The 17,542-nt window shown below is 39.1% G+C and overlaps 1 protein-coding gene across 1 annotated transcript in view; it reads right to left on the bottom strand.

Annotated features, from left to right (window-relative positions):
- HNMT (histamine N-methyltransferase) overlaps positions 1-15,821 on the bottom strand; it is a 48,728-nt gene extending 32,907 nt beyond the window's left edge. The window contains exons 1-2 of the mRNA XM_004375100.2: positions 15,520-15,821; positions 4,483-4,535 (exon numbers count right to left, since the gene is read on the bottom strand). Of these exons, the coding sequence (XP_004375157.1) occupies positions 4,483-4,535; positions 15,520-15,656 (190 nt within the window). The 5' untranslated portion in view covers positions 15,657-15,821. The remainder of the gene's footprint in view (positions 1-4,482; positions 4,536-15,519) is intronic.
- Positions 15,822-17,542: the final 1,721 nt, after the last annotated feature.

Below are 17,542 nucleotides of genomic sequence, written 5' to 3'. Positions count from 1 at the left end.
GGCTTGGGTCAGGTGCACCTTAGTCCTCAAAGTGACATCTTTGCTTTTCAACACTTTAAAGAGGTCTTTTGCAGCAGATTTGCCCAATGCAATATTCACCACATGTCTGTCAGTTTGTCTGACTGTGGTGACTCGTGTGTTGCTGTGATGCTGGAAGCTATGCCACCGGTATTCCAAATATCAGCAGAGTCACCGATGGTGGACAGGTTTCAGCGGTGCTTCCAGACTAAAACAGATTAGGAAGCGGGTCTACTTCGGAAAAGAAATTGGCCAGTGAAAACCTTATGAATAGCAGCAGAACATTGTCCAATATAGTGCCAGAAAGTGAGTCCCGCAGGTTGGAAGGCACTCAAAATACTACTGGGGAGGAGCTGCCTCCTCAAAGTATAGTAGACCTTAATGACGTGGATGGAGCAAATAGCTGGTCATTATTAGTACCTACTCTTTCCATGGTTAAGTCAATAATTAACTTTTACATCTGTGTAGTGCAGTTTGCTGAACTGGACTGAAGTCAAGAGGCCTGGGTTTTGTTCTGCCTTGATAGTCCTCAGGTAGTTTCCTATTTGTAGAACGAGAGTGTTGATGGCCTCTAAGATTTTTTTTTTTTTTTCCTTTGTTTCTTTTTTACTTCTGTATGAAGGCTGGTGTCTGTGTGTTTCAGAACAAGCACACCATCTAACTGCTCTCAGAATGTACCGGCAAGAGAATTACCAAAAAAAGAAAAAAGAAAAAAATGTAAAGGGAGGTTTATACCAGCTTTATTTCATACGTGAGTTATCTCAGTAGATTAATAAAATTATGTATAAACATATATACAATTACGTTATATATGGTATGGTTATTGAGTTAACACAACAGGTTAATTTAAAAAAAAAGAAGTAGAAAGCTGAATAAAATGAGATCGTCTTAGTTATAATTATGTCTAACCCTTATAAAACCTGTTAGTATTTGAACATAAGAACTGAACAGTGGAGCAGATAAAATGATTCTCCTTTAAGCAGAGCCCAGAGCAAGGAGAACACATTGCCCATTGATGCCTTCTGTAACATTTTTCCAGGCATAAATGTATGTACTATAAATTAATAGCATTCTCCCTTACCAAAAGGGAAATGGGCTTCCTTTTCTCCATGTACTGTCTAGCATAAAGACAACACTCATAAAAAGTTGAATAATAACGAAGCTCCACTGGATGGTTTTATTTTAGGAAGCTCCAATGTCGAAACTGGACCCAACAGTATGTTCTATGAAATTTAGAATACAACGCAATTTCTCTCAATACTCAAAAGCAACTGCTGAAATTAACGTGGCATGATTATTTCAAAATCCTGAATAAAGCAATCCTGGCCACTCATTGTGTTTCATTAAAGCATACAGAGAAATTCATGCGCATGTACACGCACAACTTGTACTTCCCAGTTTGGGCTCTGTAAAAGCTACGTATTCTGCATTTCTATTCGTGATTCATTTTCCTGCAGATTCTCTCTTTCTTCTTTTTTTTTTTTTTTTTTGGATCACATAGTATTTATTTCATACATTTCCCTAACATTTCAACATATAATCTATGGACAACAGTGCCTGTTATCTATTGCATTTTATTGACGTGGTAGATTACTTAAAGCCTACATTAAAAAAATGCCACTGATTACCTATCTTTTGAACTACTCAGAGCCCTAACAATTCTCGGCTTCTGAATTGTTCTTCCAAACACCTTTTCCAACAACCTTACATTCTCCTTTAAACCGTGGAATCTCTCTCCACACTAGAGAAGGGAGGCAGAGGATAGAAAGGGTGTATATGCACCCCCTCCCCACGTTTCTCAAGAGAAACCAAAAAGGCCCCTGAGACACATAAACATTAAGTGCTATAAAAACAGCAATTTCATTTAGAGAGGTTTTTAGTTCTTTTAGGAGCCCTGGTGGTGCGAAGGTTAACACACTCAGATACTAACCAAAAGGTTGGCAGTTCGAATCCACTAGCTACTCCTTGGGGAAAGATGTGGCAGTCTGTTTCCGTAAACATTTACAGCCTTGGAGACCCTATGGGGCAGTTCTACGCTGCCCTGTAGGGTAGCTATGAGTCTAATCACATTGACGGCAGTGGATTTGTTTGTTTGGTTTTGGTAGGCTTTTCTAGTGCAGTAGGGAGAAGTGTTAGCACTATTATGAATCCAGAGAGAATGAATATTTGCATCAAAGATCTGCAGAACATGTTCTGTAGGTGTCTGGGGAACCAAGAAGAGATCATCCAGGAAGAGAAATCAGCAAGGCCTATAAGCTAAGACTGAAAAGGGAATCTAAGAGATGCATTATGGGAGTTGAGCACAAGATACCAAACAGGGCCAAAGACCTCATTTGCCAGGGATTGGAGCCAGTGACCGATTTGGGAGAATACTCAAGCCATAGGATGATGCAAAACTCTCAGGCATACTGTAGATCACAGACCCAGTGGACCATTTCTCTAAGGCAAGGATAGCAAGTTCCTTGCTGTAGAATCATACATTGTCCTTCTGCACAGTGCTTGCGATGGACAATTGCAGGCTATGAGACAGCCATCTCCCAGGGGCTATTTGAGCACTCAAGCCAAGTGAAATGGGGCATCTGCCCCCCAAAAAGACACTGCTCTTTCATGCTAAGGGCACCTAGACCAAGGAATTTTAAATTTACTGCTTTTTATTTTATGTAGCTTTCTTAGGCAGTGAAATCTAAGTATCCATAGCTTGAATTTCTATTGGAGTTCTTCTGTTTCTGATACATTTCATATGAAGAGTGACCTGAAAGGGCACAACTATTCTTCCCAAGCCAGAGCCTGCTATTAATACAATGTGAGGGCTCAGTCAGAAGAACTCCAAGTGTTGCTTCCTTTGTTCCAACGAGTTCTCCATATTAGCTCCTATCACCACCTTTATGTAAGGAATCACTGTGTGGGCCAAATGTTCCTTTCTTCAGATAGCTTATAAGCATCTGGATAAATACACATTTGAGATTCAATTAACTTTATATTAAAAGGTCAATTAACTTGGCTGTGATAGAGATGGTTTTTAATTACTTTTTCTCGTAGAACTTCTCTTCTTGTCCAAGTACAAGTGACCCTATCAAATGATAGTCACGTTGCCTCCAGGTTTCCTGAAACACATATTCAAAACACGCTGGAAATGAGTGTCTTGGTTAAATGAATTAACAGGACACTCTTTGGGCAATTCATCACTATTAATCCTTTGGACCTAAAATATCAGTAATTGATAATAGAATATTTTAACTTAAACACTGTATATTATTCATGACAATATCCTTCATTATTTGTTCTTGTTGGTTTCTACTTTCTTGGTGAAAGGTGACAGTAAAATGATTTTAAGGATTATATTATATCAGAGTACATTTTACCAACAAAATAATAAATAATAACATCAAAAACTGGCTCTCCCATTCCATTTGAGAACATGTAGTTATTTTAGTGCTAATATGGGTCAAAATTCAACTCACACATGTGGCACAAGAACATTTATACTTAATAAGCTCAAGTGATTAACACTTGACATATATTTACATATATGTGTATATAAAATCATTCACCAAAAAAAAAAAATAATATATTAATATACCTTATTCATTAATATATTAGCAAGTATTAACGTACTTTAATATTATTATATTAACTGAAACCTCCAAATGACTAGCAATTAAAAAATAAAACATACTATTTAGGAGTTATAAAGTCTTGAGATAAAATTTTCTTATTGTTTTATCACACAGAAGGGACCAACCTTCACATGATAGGAGCAGAAATGGTGTGCTAAGTACCAATTTTTTTAAAATTTTTTTTTATTGTACTTTTGATGAAGGTTTACAGAACAAATAGTTTCTCATTAAACAGTCAGTACACATGTTGTTTTATGACATTGGTTAACAACCCCACAACATGTCAACACTCTCCATTCTCGACCTTGGAGGACCTTTTATTTGGTAAAAATATACATAGCCAAAGTTACACCGTTTTGAAAGTTTCTACATGTACAATTCAGTGACATCGATTACATTCTTCCAGTTGTGCTGCTATTCTCACCATCCTTTTCCAAATTATTCCATCACCATTATCTTCAACTCACTGGCCCCTAAGCTTCCCATTAAACCTTTTGGGTTGCTGTCATCAATTTGATCTCACATAGATAATTCTTTTTTTTTTTTTTTTAATACCTTAAATGAAGGTGGTACCAATTTTTTTTTACATGCTGCTGTAAAACAAAAAAATAGCACAGAGCACTTAAGAAAACATTGGGGGGCAGGCGCAGTTGGCAAACAAACATAGAAGGCACGTATTATTTTCATAAATTTACAGAGAAATCTTAATTGAAGTAATATTGCTCTTACTAGTTTTAATAAGCTGGAAAGCAGAGGAAAATAGCTTTCCTATAGAATTAACAATATTGTCACCAAACAGTATTTTGTTTTGAGTGAAATGTCAATTTAAAAAAAATGTTACTCATACCTGCACCTCCGCCTATGCTTAGAATATTAATTTCTGATTTTGTGTCTCCAATCCTGAAAAAAAAAAACAATTACATAGTTTAGGAAAAATGTGCTAGTTGTCCTATAAAACCTGCTTATTAAGTCTAGTTGAAATCACAGACTGAAAATACAGTAAACAAAAACTAGGCCAACATGAAAATTCCCAGTCATTTCGATGGTTATATTACATTGACAAGGAACTGCCAGAAATTCAAGCCGGATTCAGAAGAGGACGTGGAACCAGGGATATCGTTGCTGATGCTAGATGGATCTTGGCTGAAAGCAGACAATACCAGAAAGATGTTTACCTGAGTTTTATTGACTATGCAAAGGCATTCGACTGTGTGGATTATAACAAATTACGGATAACACTGCCAAGAACGGGAGAATTCCAGAACAGTTAATTGGGCTCATGAGGAATCGGTATATAGACCAAGAGGCAGTCATTCAAACACAGCAAGGGGATAGATACTGCATGGTTTAAAATCAGAAAAGGTATGTGTCAGGCTTGTATCCCTTTACCACAATTATTCAATCTCTATGCTGAGCAAATAATCTGAGAAGCTGGACTATATGAAGAATGCAGCTTCAGGATTGGAGGAAGACTCATTAACAACCTGCAATACGCAGATGACACAACCTTGCTTGCTGAAAGCGAAGAGGACTTGAAGTTTTTACTGATGAAGATTAAAGACTACAGCCTTCAGTACGGATTACACCTCAACATAAAGAAAATAAAAATTCTCACAACTGGACCAATAAGCAACATTATGATAAATGGAGAAAAGATTGAAGTTGTCAAGGATTTCATTTTACTTGGATCCATAATTGACATTCATGGAAGCAGCAGTCAAGAAATCAACCGACCTATTGCATTGGGTAAATCTGCTGCAAAAGACCTCTTTAAAGTATTCAAAAGCAAAGATACCATCTTGAGGACTAAAGTGCCCTGACCCAAGCCAACGTATTTTCAATCACCTCATGTGCATGAAAAGCTGAAGGATAAATAAGGAAGAACGAAAAAGAATTGACGCGTTTAAATTATGGTGTTAGCAAAGAATATTGAATATACCATGGGCTGCCAGAAGAATGAACAAATCTGTCTTGGAAGAAGAACAACCAGTATGTTCCTTAGAAGCAAGGATGGCAAGACTTCGACTCGCTTACTTTGGACATGTTATCAGTAGAGACTACTCCTTGGAGAAGGACATCATGCTTGGTAAAGTAGAGGGTCAGTGAAAGAGAGGAAGACCATCAGCAAGATGGATTGACACAGCGGCTGCAACAATGAGTTCAAGCACAGCAACAATTGTGAGGATGGTGGAGGATCGGGCAGTGTTCCGTTCTGTTGTACGTAGGGTCACTATGAGTTGGAAGCTACTTGATGGCACCTAACAACAACAACATTACTCTTTAAAGTATCTTTAGAAGTATAGGTTCCATTCATTAAAAATCTTGAACTGGAAGACTTTTAGAAGTAGTGCTAATAAACATCTTGGAGGTGGGAAATACCATTTGTTTAGAGGTAGTTTGGAGAACAAAAACAGAAAAGGTGGGCATTTGAATCAGGTGACATGACAAACCACTCATTGTAAATGGGGGAGAAGATAAGGTAATTTAGATCATCTCTAAAATGTCTGCCTTCTTTCCTTCCCTTGTCCAACCTTCATTCCAATGAGAAAAATGTTTATTAAACATTTACTGTGTGCAACTGGAATGTACCTATCCTAGGCATTAATTACATAAAAATGAATAAGACACTACTTTACTCCCAACTTGGAGTGGAATAGATGAACTTGGAAGTGAATCAGTAGGATTTGCTTTTAGATTGATGTGAAGGGATCAGAAAGAAGTACAAGTGCACAGTGACTGCCAAGTTTCTCGCTTGGATGACTGGGTGAAGGATGGTGCCAAAAAGGAAGCTAGAGAATATAGCTTGATGGCAAGTTTCTAAGTTTTGTTAAAGTTTTTGGTGAATCTGTATTCAGCTGACACTTAGATATGCAAGATTAAATCTTGGTGGGAGAGAGATCAGAGTCAATGATGTATTCCGGAGAATTGTCATCATAAAATGTATGGTCAAAATTAGGAGAGTAGACTCCATAACCCTAGGATATTTCAAAGAGTTAGAAGAGCAGTGGAATATAAAATATAGAAGTAAGGGGACTCCACGAAGGGGAACAAGCAAAGCAACAAAACTCAAAGAGGTGGTAGGAGAATTAGAGAAGGAGAAAAGCCACCAGTTGTGCCAAAGGCTGTCCTGGTAGCACAGTGGTTAAGGTCTCGGCTGCTAACCAAAAGGCCAGCAGTTCAGATCCAAAAGCCACTCCTTGGAAACCCTATGGGGCAGTTTTATTCCGCCCTATAGGGTTGTTAGGGGTCAGAATTGACTCGATGGACAGGTCTGGTTTTTTGTTTGCTTGCTTTTAGTGCCAAAGGTAGCAGGGTGGACTATTAAAGAAAAATCTCCCTGGAATTTGGCCATAGAAATGTCTTTGATAACAGCAATTTTAAATGAAGCTTGAGAGCAGAAGTCAGATGGCAGTGGGATTAAAGATGAATTTAGTAAAGAGGAAGTAGAACTAGAGATTGTTGCAATAGGATGAAAGAGTGAAAAAGGAAAGGGGATGACAGCTAGAGGGTTCACAGGAACTGAAAGATAGCGTCTGTTTGTTTGGGCTTTAGAATGATAAACAAACCTGTTTTTAGGCTGAAGTGTAGCAGCCAGCACAGAGTGACAGATTGAAGACAGAAGTTGAAGCAACCGTTCTTGAGGAAACTGGAGAAGACAGAGTCAAGGACACCTGTGAATGATTTGCTTTCTTATTCTATTTATCTTCCAACTCATAATTATGATTCTTAATACACTTAATGCATTTTGTTAATTCTTAAAAATGCTCATATGCGCAGATAGCATAGTGAGGCTGGAGCATCGCACCCAGGTTCAAATTCCAGCTTGGTGCTATGTTACCTTGCACAAGTTATTTAATCTCTCCATGCCTTTATTAAGTATGAAATAGTATAATAATACCATAGACCTTATATGATTCTTAATAATAATATCTAACTCATAGAGGAATTGTGAGTATTAAATGAGTTAATTCATGTAAATCTCTTAGAAATGTGTCTGCACATGACAAGCACTCAACATATGTTAGCAGTTTTTATTACTCCAAGCACAGCTAAGTGATTTACATAAATTAGCTCTTGTAATCCTACAACTCCTCTATAAATACTATCAATACTATATTATACTATTGATTATACTATATGATACTACATTTATCGCATGTATACATTATGATGATAACTAATAATTATTGAACTCTTAGTATATTTCAAGCAAGGATATAAATGCTTTGCATGTAACAAATGAAATAAAAACTTTTATTATTTACTACTATGTAAACAACATTTTGATGGGGAACAAAATAGCCTAACGAATATACTTTCACATCTTGATATCTGGGGACCCCCCCAGGAAATAGCTGAGTCCACTCCTAATTACTACCATGAGTCCCCAACTCAACCAAGTCCTGCCCCTACATACACAAACATTCAAACTGCTTTTTAGAGCCACTATTTGAGTGGATGGATAATCAAGTTTCATCACTTAGCTCGAGAACACCCCTAACAAGAGAAACAAAGAACAAAAGGAACTGAAAAAGAGAATTTAGCTGGAATATGCAGGAAGCAGAGTAAAGTTTTATAATAGAAATGAGAAGATATTGCATCTATGAAACCTGGACAGGATGCCATAAAAAAGAAACATTTTTTAAAATTAGAAATATCATAGCAGAAAATTAACAGAAGGACTGAAAAATAAAGTCTTAGAAAATTGGAAATATAAACAACTTAGAGACTCAATACAGGAGTTCTGGTGTTTGATGAAAAGATGTTTCAGAAAGAGAAATTAGAGGGGAGGAATGATTAAATAATACCAAGTTTTCCCAGAAGTGAAGGATTTGAATCTTGAGTGAAAGGACCCAGCAACCAAAACCAGTTACCATCAGTCAACTCCAACTCATGGCAACCCCATGTGTGCCAGAATGGAACTGCGCTCCTGAGGTTCTCAATGGCTGATTTTCAGAAGTAAAGGGTCCAGCCTTCCCAGGGAATACCTAAACAAATAAAAAAGACCCACACCTGAACTCATTTTCTTAAGATATTCTTAAGATTCCAAAGACTTTCAAGTAGGTGAAACAAAAAACAAACAATGACAAAAAGGTCATATGCTAAAGATCAGAAATTTAACGGCACTGGATCTCTTAACGACAACGCTAGCAGTTAAAAGACATAGGAAAACGCCTTTAAATGTTTTATATAAAACCATTTTTAGCATAGAGTTCTACGCCCAGCTGAACTATCAAACAAAGATGAGTGTAGAGCAAAGGCATTTTCAAACATCCAAAGTTTTAAAAAGTTTACCTCCCATGTACCCCGTTCCAGGAAAACTCTTAAAGGGTGAGCTTGAGAAAAAATGGGCTGAGGAAACCAAGAAAGAAAGGCATGGCATCCAGAATCAGGGGATCCAATATTGAATAGAGGAGAAGTGAATTCACAGAAGGTGAAGTAAATTCCCTGATCAACAGTTATTCAGCAAACCAAGAGCAAAATCAGCCCAGATTGGAAGAGAAGTACAGAAACTTCAGGAAAGACATTCCCATGGGGGGAGGAGGGAAGGCAGGAGCTGACAGATTACTTGATCTGTTTGAATATATTGAAAGGAGTTTAATACTTCTGCTTGGGGGTATAAGTAGTGATTAAAAAAACCCAAACCCACTGCCATCAAGTCAATTCCGACTCATAGTGACCGTATAGGACAGAGTAGAACTGCCCTATACAGTTTCCAGGGAGCGCCTGGTGGATTCAAACTGCCAACCTTTTGGTTAGCAGCCATAGCTCTTAACCACTACCCACCAGGGTTTCCAAAAGTAGTGATAGGTACACAGAAAACTAAACAAACAAAAATCAAGGCAATAGTTAACTCTAGCAAAGCCAAAAAGTTGTACATGAAAAGCAATATAATTATAGTATAATGCATTGTTCAATTATGAACTATATACCAACAACCAAACCAGCAGCTGTGGAGTCGATTACGACTCACAGTGACCCTATTGGACAGAAAAGAATTACCCCATAGGGTTTCCAAGGCACAGTGGTTAAAGCACTTGGCTGCTAACTAAAAGGTCAGTGGTTCAAATCCACCAGCCTGTCATCAGGAGAAAGACATGGCAGTCTGCTTTACAAGATCTACAGCCTTGGAAACCCTATGGGCAGTTCCAGTCTGTCAGAATCAACTCAGTGGCAGTGGGTTTGGTTTTTTTTTTTTTTTTGTAATCTTTCTGGAATTGGACTGCCACATCTTTCTCCCATGGAGTGGCTGGTGGTTTCAAATGGCCTACCTTTTGGTTAACAGCTGAGCGCTTTAACCACTGAGCAACCAAGCAAAAATGATATTAACACCAAATAATTTAAAGAAAAATTTTGACTTACTGACATTATGGGGGAAGGAAACTGCACGTTTGTGTAGCTATTTTAATATAGCAAGATTAAGAAATAGCAGAATAACATGTTATTTAGAATTAGGAAAGAAAATCCCATGAGGATCAACTAAAAGATTTCAAAGTTTTAAAAGTGGTTGCTTCTGGAGAGCAGGAATCAGGTGTGGGAGTGGGTGGGGCAAGGGACTACTATTTTTATTTTTGTTGTTGTGGTTGTAAGAAGCTTTCTAGAACCATTTAACTTTTTTTTAAATGTTTGTGCATATCTTTAATAAAAATTAAAAATTAAGTAGACATTTTGTCTACTTATAACTTATAAACAACTTTAAGCAACAATTTTAAAGGCCTTTTAGCTAAATCTTATTCTGAACACAACCATTAGGAAAAAGTATCATGGTACAATCGGTTCAGCACTCCAATACTAACCAAAAGGCTGGCAGTTCAAACCTACCTAGAGGCACCTTAGAAGAAAGGCCTGGCAATCTGCTTCTCATAGATCACAGCCTTGAAAACCCTAGGGAACGAGACAGTGGTCAATATGTCGCCTTAGATACATGTACTGTAATGACCCTCTGACAACAAAGACTCAAGAAATTAAGTAAAACAGACACAAAAAATGACCTCAGACTCCAGAACATAAAACAGAGAGTTCAAGAAACAGACTGGGCACCAACTGGAAGGAGAGACAGAATGAGGCCAGCAGGAAAACAGATTTGCAGATTCACCGTGCCCTGCCTGCTGGGCAGGGCAGCATGGCCATTTTGGGAAGGCATTGAACAACAACCCTGACTGAAGAAACCAGGAAAGCAACTGCAAAAAGAGCACATCTGATGACAGAGATTCTGTGCAAACAAATCCCCCCACTCCCCCACCCCCAAAGAAACTACTAGGTGGGCAGGACATGGCCAGGAATGGAGCACCCTTGAAGGGGGGAAGCACAGGAGTGGTATAGTTTTGAAACCATGGAATCATGGGGAAGTGCCTCTAGAGCAAATGAAACAGACTGAGCCATTGGAACCTTAGAGAGGGAGATAGTGTGGACAGGGAGTGCACATCTGCCAGGGGAGTAAAGGGGAGGAACAGAGGGACAGTGAGAACTCCACCCCCCTCTTGTGAATGCAGGAAGGGAGGGAGCTAAAGATTAGTGCAGGGACTGCTTCTCAGTGGAGGCACCAGGCAAAAAGTCAACCCACAGAATAAAAACTAGAGCCTCACCACCCCCACCACCCCCAAAAACTGGCCCAGTGCAAGCATCACTCTGTCTGCCATCTGCATTAGCGTGTGCCCTGATGCACCATCAGAAATGAAAGTACACAAGCCAAGTCACACCCACCACCCCCTCCCTGAGACGCCAGAGTCCTGCACAGATGCGCGCAAGCTAAATAACACAACCAACTCAACCTCATAGACAAACTATAACTAACGATGCACAGACACCAGAAGATAAACTAGATAACTGGGAGCTCCTAAAAATTAAATGTTTATGCTCATCAGAAGACTTCACCAAAAGAGTAAAAAGAGAACCTACACACTGGCAAAAGATCTTTGGCCATGACATATCTGATAAGGGTGTAATCTCTAAAATATAGAGAAAATTTTAATAACTTAACAACAAAAAGACATTCAATCAAAAAATGGCAACAACTCAACAACAAAAAGATAATGCAATCAAAAAATGGCAAAGGACATGAACAAGTATTTCACCATAGAAGACATTCAGGTAGCCAACAAATAACATGAAAAGATGCTCACAATCATTTGTCATTAGAGAGACACAAACCAAAAATACAATCAGATACCATCTCACCCCTGCAAAAATAGCAAAGATCAAAAAATAAAGAAAAGAAAACAACATACGCTGGCGAGGTTGGGAGAGTATTGAAACTCTTATACATTATTGGAAACCCTGATGGCATAGTGGTTAAGAGCTATGGCTGCTAAGCATAAAGGTCAGCAGTTCAAATCCACCAGATGCTCCTTGGAAATAGGGTCACTATGAGCTGGAATCAACTCAACGGCAGTGGGTTTGGTTTCTTTGTTTAATACATTGCTGGTGGGATTGTAAAATGGTACATCCGCTATGGAAAACAGTATGGCACTTCCTCAAAAAGCTAGAAATAGAAATATCTTATGAGCCAGTGATCCCACTTCTAGGTTATATCCTAGAGATTTAAGAGCAGTGACGCGAATAGACATATGCACACCTACGTTCATTGCAGCATTATTCACAATACCAAAAAGATGGAAACAACCTAAGTGCCCATCAAGGGATGAATGGATAAACAAATTATGGTACATACATACAATGGAATACTATGCAACAATAAAGAATAATGAGGAGTCCGAGAAACATCTTTTAACACGAATGAATCTGAAGGACATTATACTGACTAAAATAAGTCAATCACAAAAAGACAAATATTGTACAGTCCCACTATTATAAAAGTCAAGAATAGACATACACACAAATAGCGAAGTTCTTTGATGGCTACCAGGGATGGGAAGGGTAGCAAGGGGCAATCACTTTCTAGATAGTAGACACTTGTTATTTTTGGTGATGGGACAGGCAGTCCCAAATATGGGTGAAGTTAGTACAACCTGACCAAGGTAAATAAAGACACTAAGAAGTACGTGAGAAAAAGGGACAATCTCGGTAAATGCTATGACATATATAATTTCTAACAACGTTAAAAACAACCAAAAAATATGTATGTGGTTACATATGTAGATTTGGATACATATATGTGTGTAGGACAGTACATGTGAGTAAATGCACATGCATGTATAGGTGTAGCTGTAGGTATATGTATATACACATTTGTGTGTGCTGCATACATATACACATATATCACAGATCACGTAGAGGGCACAGTTATGGAAGCTTCCTAGACATATCCAAACAACCTGTGCGATTGGTTTACTGGGTCAAAAGGCTTGGGACCATAGTCTCAGGGGACAACTTAGTCAACTAGCATAACATAGTTCACAAAGTCTGCATCTGAGTTTGATGAGTCGCTTCTGTGGTCTTAAAAGCTTTTGAGTGGCCATCTAAGATACAACTATTGGCCTCTATTCATATGCAGCAAAAGAGATTGAAAGAAATCAAAGACTCAAAGAAGAAAATAGTCCACGGGACTAATAGCCCACACGAACAACCTCTTCAAACCTGAGACCAGAACTAGATGGTGCCCAGCTACCACTACCAACCGTCCTGACCAGGAGCACAACAAAAGGTCCCGGATAGAATGGGAGAAAAATATAGAACAAAACTCAAATTCCTAAAAAAGGCCAGATCTACTAGACCGACAGAGACTAAAGGAACGCCCTAGACTATCGCCCTAAGATACCCTTTTAACTCGGAATTGAAGCTATTTCTGTAGGTTACCTCTCAGCCTAATAATAGATTGGCTTATAAAATAAACAACATCACCCATAAGTAATGTGCTCCCTTAAACAATTAACTATATGAGACCAAACTGTCAATAGTTACCCAAAAGCAAAGATGAGATGGTAGGGAGGGGAAGGGAAACTAGATCAATGGAAACAGAACAAACAGAATGGAAATAATGAGAATGCTGACACATTGTAAAAATTATAACCAATGGCACCAACAATTTGTATAAAAATTGTTAAATGGGAACTTAATTTGCTGTGTAAACTTTCATCTAAAACACAATAAAATATTATTGGAAAAAAAAATCCTATAGAGCATAGCTCTACTCTGAAACACATGGGGACACCATGAGTTTTTTTCAATAACTCACACTTAGTTCAGATAATTCCTAATTACATTATATGTTACCATTATAATGAAGATTTGATAATTCCTTGGAAAATTCTTCGGTCTTTCACAAATTTTACATTCAATATATCAAGTAAGATGGTATACACCTTGGAGACGGGAGGGGTCATCTTTCATTATGTTGAATCCATCCAAAGTACCTCTTCAAACCAAACTGTATGGCTGAAGAAGACCAAGGTTCTGGATAAACTACAGCTCTAAACACAACTTCTAGTTTGAAAAAGAACTCAAAAATTAACTCAATACCTTTAATTTTAGAAATAAGAAAAAGAGCCAAAAAAGTAAACTATAATTACCCATTGCCGTCTAGTCAATTCCAACTCATAGCGACCCTATAGGACAGAGTAGAACTGCCCCATAGGGTTTCCAAGGAGCGCCTGGTAGATTCAAACTGCCAACCTTTTGGTTAGCAGCCGAGCTCTTACCCACTGTGCCACCAGGGCTCCAAACTATAATGAGTTCCTAGATAATAAGTTGTCTGTTTGTTGTCTGCTTTGATTTTTGCATTGTTATCCTATCATGTATTAATTACTAATGTTGTTAGCTGCCCTCCAGTCGGCCCCGACTCATGGTGGCCCCATATGTTACAGAGCAGAACTACTTCATAGGGGTTTGGGGGCTGTAATCTTTACTGAAGCAGATGGCCAGGACTTTTCCTCTGCGGAGCAGCTTAGTGGATTCCAACCACCAACCTTTAGGTTAGCAGCCTATTGCAAACCGCTTGCGCCATCCAATATAGTATATAACTCCATTTAAAAAAAAAAAAAGCTAACATTTAGAAACTCAACCATTAAGAATAGAAACAAAACTAGAATCCCACATACATACAACAATGCCTGCTCTGGCCAGGCAGGAGAACTGCTCTGGTAAAAGAATTTCAGGCCTACAGTAATGACATCCAGAAAAAGATAAAATATCAGGTTCCTTTGGCTATTGCAAATTGGATCCATATTCAATCATTTCTTCTCAGCTCTCCATCATTATTTCCTGAAGCAGAGTAAGTTACAGCAATCCACCTCCAGAGAGGCGATTTGATTATCTTTAGCATGTGAAATCTGTTACTCTTATAATGCTTATCAGCTCTGGCACAAATTGAACACATTAATCACAAAAAAAGCGCATCTGAGAAGGACAGCAACTAGTGAGTTTCACTGATAATGGGAAAACACTCCTTTTTTTGCGGCCACACTGCTAACGTTAAGTTGAAAAGGATAGACGATAATTTTTTGAGAGTGATAACAATAATAATGGATAAGGAAAATGAATTTAAATTGATATAATGAGAACGGAGGGGCACCCACTGAATCCACAGAGGCAAACAGTATTTGGCAATCATTTATATTTGATTCTAATGAAAAGAATACTAGGCTCCATTTGGGACTGATTTGAAATATAAAATTTGGAGCAGGGCTGAAAAATGTGAGTTCCAAGATGGGTATCTTATCTTCTCCCAAATGAACTTGGATTTGTGCCTTTAAATGGTTAACACCGATCTCTGCACTGCTGGAAATGCAGCACAAATCCGAGCCTTTGAATGTTTAAAGCTAAAGTCTAACTATAGAGCTGCAGGAGAAGGCGAGCAGGGGAGTGAGGAGGGGCCGGCCCAGCGAGCACTTCGAGCTGCTATCAGTAACTCGCCCTTATCCCGGCGCCCAGCCCACAGAACCAGTCTAAGGCTTGTCTTTTTGACAGAAACGTCCCTTTTTGTTACCTTGCTATAATGCCTGGCAGCTTCTTGTCCATAAATTCCTGCATGCACTGGTGTTCAGTGGAATTGTTGAGAAACCTCCGAAAAGATTCAGCATATCTTCTGTGGTCAGTAAACAAGCTCCTCATGGAAGACGCCATGCTTGGTTTTCTAAGGAAGACAAAGAAAGGAAGGTATAACTTCCCCTTCTTCCCTTCCCAGTTCCCTCTTCCACGCCCTACCCCCCCGGATCGCTAGCAAAATAAAAGACGTGCTTGGAATTTAACCTGCACCAATGTCTTATGTGCAGAGCTGGTTACTAAGTCAGTATTTGTACAGGACTTTACACTGATACTTTAACTCCTGCGCAGTTGTTTTATAAGCAATAGCAGGAGTAAAACAAGGCAGGAAATCCATGGATAAAACTTGTTTTAAAACTCCTGAGTTTAGAAAGTCATTAAAACAAAGACTGCATTCAAATCATTTCCTCTTTTGTCAGCAGCTGTCAAGTGGCTGCTTTAAGGGCCAAAGGCGGTAAATACAGGAATAAACACAGGAGCTACAAAGCTACACACTCCATTCAGAAATCAACAGCTGCTGAAATACTTGATAAAAGATTCTCATCTGCCCCTGTGCTTTCTATAGGAAAGTTTCAAGTCTTAAAGTGCTGCTCTGAGCCCTGGTGGCGCAGTGATGAAGCGTTTGGCTGTCGCTACTTGGAAACCCTGTGGGTCAGCTCTCCTCTGCCCTAGAGGGTCGCTATGACTGTGAGTCGAAATCCACTGGATGGCAACGGGTTTTTTTTTTTTTTTTGGTTTTTCTGCTCAAACTTTAAGTTCATCTGCTGCATCCCTTCAAATGCTGATTGAGAGAAAGAGACCAGTTGCCTTGAGTGAATTCCAACACATGGTGACTCCATGTGTGTCAGAGTACTACTGTGTTCCATACGGTTTTCAATGGCTGATTTTTCAGAAGTGGATCACCAGGTCTTTCTTTCAAGGTGCCTCTGGATGGGCTGAAACGTCCAACCTTTTGGTTAGCAGCCAAACTCCTTAACTGTTGGTTTATTATCATTGGGAAGTCTCTTTAGAATAAGCCATCAGGGAGGAAACTGACAAGAATTCGCTAAAACTGCTGTTGTGGAGTCGATTCCGACTCCTAGCAACACTACAGGACAGAGCAGAACTGCCCCATAGGGTTTCCAAGTAGCACCTGGTGGATTCAAACTGCCGACCTTTTAGTTAGCAGCCGTAGTTCTTAACCACTACAGTGCCAGGGTCTCCAAGAATTCACTAGAGGGTCTCAAAAGCCAATGGGAAAAAATAAGGGATGTGAAAGGAGAGTTATAGGGTGAGACTATAGGACATGGGGGGTAAAAGCCTAGTCCTAGGAATCCTTCCCTAAAATGCGTCTGAACGTGAGATCATAGATACTTAGGGTTGGGTGGGCCTTTGGAGACCAAATGGTGTCACTCACCAGAGGGGCCAAAACTTTAGAGTATGTACACTCTGGGCCCTTTGCCTGAAAAGTGGTCTTTAAGAAGGCTACCCCTTAACCAAGAGCCAACTAAAGCAAATCCATTGCCGTCCAGTCAATTCTGACTTATGGCAATGCCATCTGTTACAGAGTAGAGCTGCTCCATAGGGTTTTCTTGGCTGTAACCTTTATGGAAGGAGTCGTAGTGGTGCTGGCAGAGGCTGCATAGGCCCAGCTCACTATTATTACTCCCCATTGCTAACCACCACGTTGTCTCATGATCTTGTTTTCCCTCTGGTTCCAGTCTCTACAAAAGGTTTAAGATTAACTGATGTTCCTCCTTGGAGGGTGGAAAACATGTGATAATGATCTAAGGATGAAAAACCAAACAAAGCACCCATCTTGGGACAAGAAAACCAGGATGTCGCCAGATAACCCCCCAAAAAAGATTAACTCATCTGGGATGTGACTACCTCAAGGGGGAACTAACACAAACTTCTAAGACCCATAATCCTGTCCTATAAAAGCCTTCAGCCGATCTCCAGTGGGGGAGACGGGTTTTTGGAGGAAC

The sequence above is a fragment of the Trichechus manatus genome, unplaced genomic scaffold (genome assembly GCF_000243295.1).
Source record: "Trichechus manatus latirostris isolate Lorelei unplaced genomic scaffold, TriManLat1.0 scaffold00033, whole genome shotgun sequence".
Taxonomy (NCBI): Eukaryota; Metazoa; Chordata; class Mammalia; order Sirenia; family Trichechidae; genus Trichechus; species Trichechus manatus.
Note: the sequence above shows the minus strand (reverse complement) of the source record. Positions and strands in the feature narration are given on the sequence as shown.